The sequence below is a fragment of the Rhincodon typus genome, chromosome 37 (assembly GCF_021869965.1).
Source record: "Rhincodon typus isolate 14 chromosome 37, sRhiTyp1.1, whole genome shotgun sequence".
In the NCBI taxonomy this organism is placed as follows: Eukaryota; Metazoa; Chordata; class Chondrichthyes; order Orectolobiformes; family Rhincodontidae; genus Rhincodon; species Rhincodon typus.
Genome location: NC_063368.1, coordinates 748,841 through 753,792, shown reverse-complemented (window position 1 = coordinate 753,792; position 4,952 = coordinate 748,841). Strand labels below are relative to the sequence as shown.

General features: G+C 51.0%; 1 protein-coding gene across 1 annotated transcript in view; it reads left to right on the top strand.

Moving 5' to 3' along the window:
* The window catches only part of dmc1 (DNA meiotic recombinase 1), a 161,087-nt gene that overhangs the window by 1,381 nt on the left and 154,754 nt on the right, over nt 1-4,952 (top strand). The window contains exon 2 of the mRNA XM_048617571.1: nt 3,942-4,044. Within this exon, the coding sequence (XP_048473528.1) occupies nt 3,988-4,044 (57 nt within the window). The 5' untranslated portion in view covers nt 3,942-3,987. The remainder of the gene's footprint in view (nt 1-3,941; nt 4,045-4,952) is intronic.

Sequence of the window (4,952 nt, the reverse complement as noted above, 5' to 3'; positions counted from 1 at the left end):
GGGATGAGACAAAAGGGGAGGGAGAGATGAGAGAAAAGGTGGGATGGGCTGAGACAAGGATGAGGGAAGAGGGATGAGAGAAAGGGGAGGAGCGTGATGCGAGAAAAGTGGAGTGAGAGAGGGATGAGAGAAAAGGTGGGGGGGAGAGAGGATTAATTAAAAGATGGGGGGATGGGGGATGAGCGGAGATGTGGGGCAGAGAGAGAGTGATGAGACAAATGATTGGGGTGGGAGAAGGAAGGGACAAAGGCTGGTGGGGGAAGACAGATGAGAGAAAATGGGGGGAGAGAGAGGGATAAGGGAACATGTGGATGGAGGGAGAGATGGATGCAAGGAAAGGTAGGGTAGGAGAGGGGGATGACAGAAAAGATGTGGGGGAGAGAGGGGAAATTAGAGAAAAGGTGGGGGGAGACAGGGATGAGGGAAAAGGGTGGGAGAGAGAAAAGCTGGGGGGGCGGAAGGAGAGAGTGATGAGAGAAAAGTGGGGAGAGAGGGAAATGTGGGGGATGAGGGAAAAGGTAAGAGGGAGAGAGGGATGAGGGAAAAGGTGGGGGAAGAGAGGGATGAGGGAAAAGGTGGGGGGAGAGAGGGATGAGGGAACAGGTGGGGGGAGACAGAGGGATGAGAGTAATGGTGTGGGAGAGCAGGAGAGGGGGGTTGAGAGAAAGTTTGTAGTGACAGAGGGATGAGAGACAAGGTCGGGGGCCAAGAGAGAAATGAGAGAAAAGCGGTGGGCGACAGGGATGAGAGAAAGGGGAGGAGAGGGACGAGAGAAAAGTGGTGGTAGAGAGGGATGAGAGAAAAGGTGTCGGGGGTAGAGAGAGAGGGTTCAGAGAAAAGGTGGGGTTGGACAGAGGAATGAGAGTAAGGGTGGGTGCGCCAAGAGGGGGATTGAGAGAGAGGGGAGAGGGATGAGAGAAAAGGTGGGGTGGTGGAGAGAGGGATGAGAGAAAAGGTGGGGTGGTGGAGAGACGGATGAGAGAAATGGGTAGAGAGGGATGAGAGAAAAGTGGGGGAAGAGAGTGATGGGAGAAAAGGTGAGGTGGCTGAGAGGGATGAGAAATAACTGGGGACGTTAGAGATTGATGAGACAAAAGGTGGTGGTGGGAGAGAGAGGGATTAATCAAAAGATGGGGGAGAGAGAGAGAGGGATGAGAGAAAAGGTTGTGGGGGAGAGAGGGATGAGAGAAAAGGTTGCAGTAGGGAGAGAGAAGGATGAGAGAAAAGGTTTGAGGGACAGAAAGGGATGAGAGAAAAGGCGGGGGTGGGGGAGTGAGAGGGATGAGAGTAAAGTTGGTGGAGGGAGAGAGGATTGAGAGAAAAGTAGCAGGGGAGAGAGAAGGATGAGAGAAAAGGGGGCATAGAGTGAGAGAGAGAGAAGGGGGGAATGAAAGAAAGGGAGTAAAGAAATGAGGGAAAAGCGAAGAAGAGAGGGATGAGAGAAATGGGGGAGGATAGAGGGTTGGGGGAGAGAGAGGGATGACAGAAAAGGCAGGGTGGAGAGATGGATGAGAGAAAATGGTGGGGGTAGAGAAAAAAGACAGAGAGAGAAGGGTCTGTGAGAAAAGATGGGGAGAGAGAGAGGGATTAATTAAAAGGTGGGTGAGAGAGGGATAAGAGAAAAGGTTGAGTGAGAAAGAAGGATGAGAGAAAAGGAGGCAGAGAGAGAGATGACAGAAAGATTGGGATGAGAGAAAGAGGGTAGAGGGGTGAGAGAAAAGGGGGAGCAGAGAGGGATGAGAAAGGCTGGGCGGGAGAGAGAGGGGAGAGAGAAAAGGTTGGTGGGGGAAGAGAGAGATGAGAGAAATAGGGAGAGAGAGAGGGAGGGATGAGAGAAAATGTTGGGGGGTGAGATGGGGGAGAGAAAAGCTGGGAATAGGGTAGAGATGGATAAGAGAAAAGGTGGGGCCGAGAGAGACGGACGAGAGGGGTGGGGGGGTGTGTGGTTAGAGAAAAAAGAGGGAGAGAGAGGGAGCTGTGAGAAAAGGTGGGGGCTAGAGAGAGGGATGGGAGAAAGGTGGGTGGGGGGAAGAGACAGGGATAAGAGAAAGGTTGGTGGGGGGAAGAGAGAGGGTTGAATGAATGGGAAGAGAGAGAGATAAGGTGGGAGGTGGGTAGAGAGATTAGGGGAAAGGTTGAGGGTTGGTAGAGGGCTGGGTGAGGGATGTGGACAGAGGGATGAGAGAAAACCGTCAGGAGAAACGGATGAATGAACGGGAAGAGCGAAGGATGAGAGGAAATGTGGTGGGGTGGCAAGAGAGGGATGAATGAAAGGTGAGAGAGAGGGATGAATGAAGGGTGAGAGAGAGGGACGAGGGGAAAGGTGGGGGTGTGGAGAGATGGATGAAAGGACGGGGGTTGCGGAAAGTGAGGGGGGGAAAGGTGGGATGGCGGACAGAGGGATGAGGGGAAAGGCTAGGGAAGTGGACAGAGGGATGAGGGGAAAGGCCAGGGATTGCAAACAGAGGGGAAAGGTGGGACGTGGAGAGAGGGATGAGGCGTTAGGATGGTACGGAGAGTGGGGAGGAGAAAGGTGGGATGGCGGACAGGGATGAGGGCAAAGGTTGGGGGTGCAGACAGAGGGATGAGGGAGAATGAGGGGGAAGAGAGAGGGCTGATTGAGGGGGGATTGAGAGAGGGATGAGTGAAACTGGGGTGGGGAGAGAGGGATGAATGAAGGGGGAAAGGTGTGGGGGGGTGTGGAGAGAGATGAGAATGGTGTGGGGTGGTTGGAGAGGGCTGAGAGGGAAGGTGGAGAGAAGGACGTGGGAAAAGGTGGTGTGGAGAGAGGGATGAGGGTAAGGAGATGCGGATGGTGGAGAGGGGGACGAAGGGAAACATGGTGCACGCAGCAGAGAGGGGTATGAGAGTAAAGGTGGGTGGGCGCGGCGGAGAGGGGGACAAGGGGAAAGGTTGTCGGGGCAGCGGAGAGGGGGAAGAGGGGAAAGGTTGTGGGGGCGGCAGAGAGGGGGATGAGGGGATAGGTTGTGGGTGAGGCAGAGAGGGGGATGAAGGGAGGGGTGGGTGGGGATGGCACAGAGGGGCACGAGGGGAAAGGTGATGGGGTATAGAGAGGGGTTAAAGGGAACGGGGTGGGGGCGCAGAGAGGGGGACATGGGGAAAGGTGGTGAAGACCTGGAGAGGGGTCAAGGAAGGGGGAAGAGGGGGAATGAGTGAAGGGGGGAAAGGCAAGAGAAGGAAATTGGGGGAGAGTGGGACGAGGGAAGGGGAGGGGGGATGAGTGAAGTGGAAGAAAAGGCGAGAAAAGGAAATGGGGAGAGAGGGGGATGAGTGAAGGGGGGAGAGGATGGAAAGGTGAGAGAGGGAAAGGGGGGGAGAGAGGGATGAGGGGAAGGGGGGAAAGAAGGAAGGGCGAGAGTGCAATGCAGGAAAGTGGTGAGACAGGGATGAGGAAAAAGGCTAGGGGTGAGGAAGGGAAACGGTGTAGAGTGAGATGAGGGTGGAAGACGGAGGAAGTGGCATGGGGGGGGGGGGGGAGGATGATGGGGGGCCGGGGGGGCAGGAGGGGGGGAGAGGGGGTGGGATGGGGGGTGGGGTGAGGAGGGAGTGGGTTGAGAGGGGTTAGGTGGGAGCAGGATAGAACTACAGTTAGGACTTCCTATGTTAGAGCACTGGCAGAACTTCACATCAAAAGTAAAAACCAAAAGAACTGCAGAGACTAAATCAGGAACAAAAACAAAGTTGCTGGAAAAGCTCAGCAGGTCTGGCAGCATCTGTGAAAGAAAATATGTTAACTCTGTCTTTTCTTTCACAGATGCTGCCAACCTGCTGGGCTTTTCCAGCAACTTTGTTTTTGTTCACTTCAAAAGTAATTAATTGGCATTGAAGAGCTTTGGGGTTTCCTGAGATTATGAAACGTTCTATAGAATTGCAGGTTTATCTTTATTCATGAAATGTTGTCTTGCTCTTTTGTGCTTTAGCAATACAACTGATTCTAAAGTAAGTGCCTTGCATTTGTTTGCAACAATGAAGGCCATGGAAGATCAGGTGGTTGAGGAGGAAGTTAGCTTCCAGGATGAAGAGGTACAGTAACATTACTTGCAGTATCTAAGATTGTTTTCATGATAGTGTATCATGGCTCAAAAATGTGAAACCTCTCTGTATTCTTGTCTTATAAATATACAGTTAACAAAAAGAAAAATACAGGAGCAAAAATAATGTGAATGCTGAAAGTCTGAAAATAAAAATAAAGAATGCTGGAAATATTTAGAGGCCAAGAAGCATCAATGGAGAGAGAGAGAGACAGGTCAAAGAATCAGTAATATGTCTTAGTTGGCTGTTGATTACAGAGCTAGATCAGAATGTGAGAGCACAAAAAAAGTGGCAGAGAAGTAGGCAGCTTAATTGAGTGGACAAAAAACAGCAAATGGAGCACAAACAATCTTTGAAAAAATCTAAAACATCCTTCCAAGCAGGTTTGCTGGTACAATTGGTTAGAGTTTGGCCGGGGGTTGACATAATACAATTATACAGTACAGAAGATCAAGTATCAAGTTGGTATTGCAAAAATGACACAATCTACACTAGTCCTATTTTCAGCATGAGGCCCACCTTGAATTTTATGACATTTGAAGTGCTTAACCATGTACTTTTTAAAGGTTGTGAGATTATGCCCCTCAACTACCCTGCCAGGCAGTGCATTCCAGACCCCCACGTGAAAACATTTTTTCCGGAAATCCCTTCTGAACCTCCTACCTTTCACCTTAAAATTATGTCCCCTTGTTATTCATCACTCAGCTAAAAGGATCAGCTGCTTTCTGTTCACTTTGTCCATGTCCCTTATAATTTTATACTGCTCTATCAGATTCCCCTCTCAACCTTCTCTACTCCAAAGCAAACAACCTGAGTTTATCCAGAGATAGTAGGAACTGCAGATGCTGGAGAATCTGAGATAACAAGGTGTAGAGCTGGATGAGCACAGCAGGCCAAGC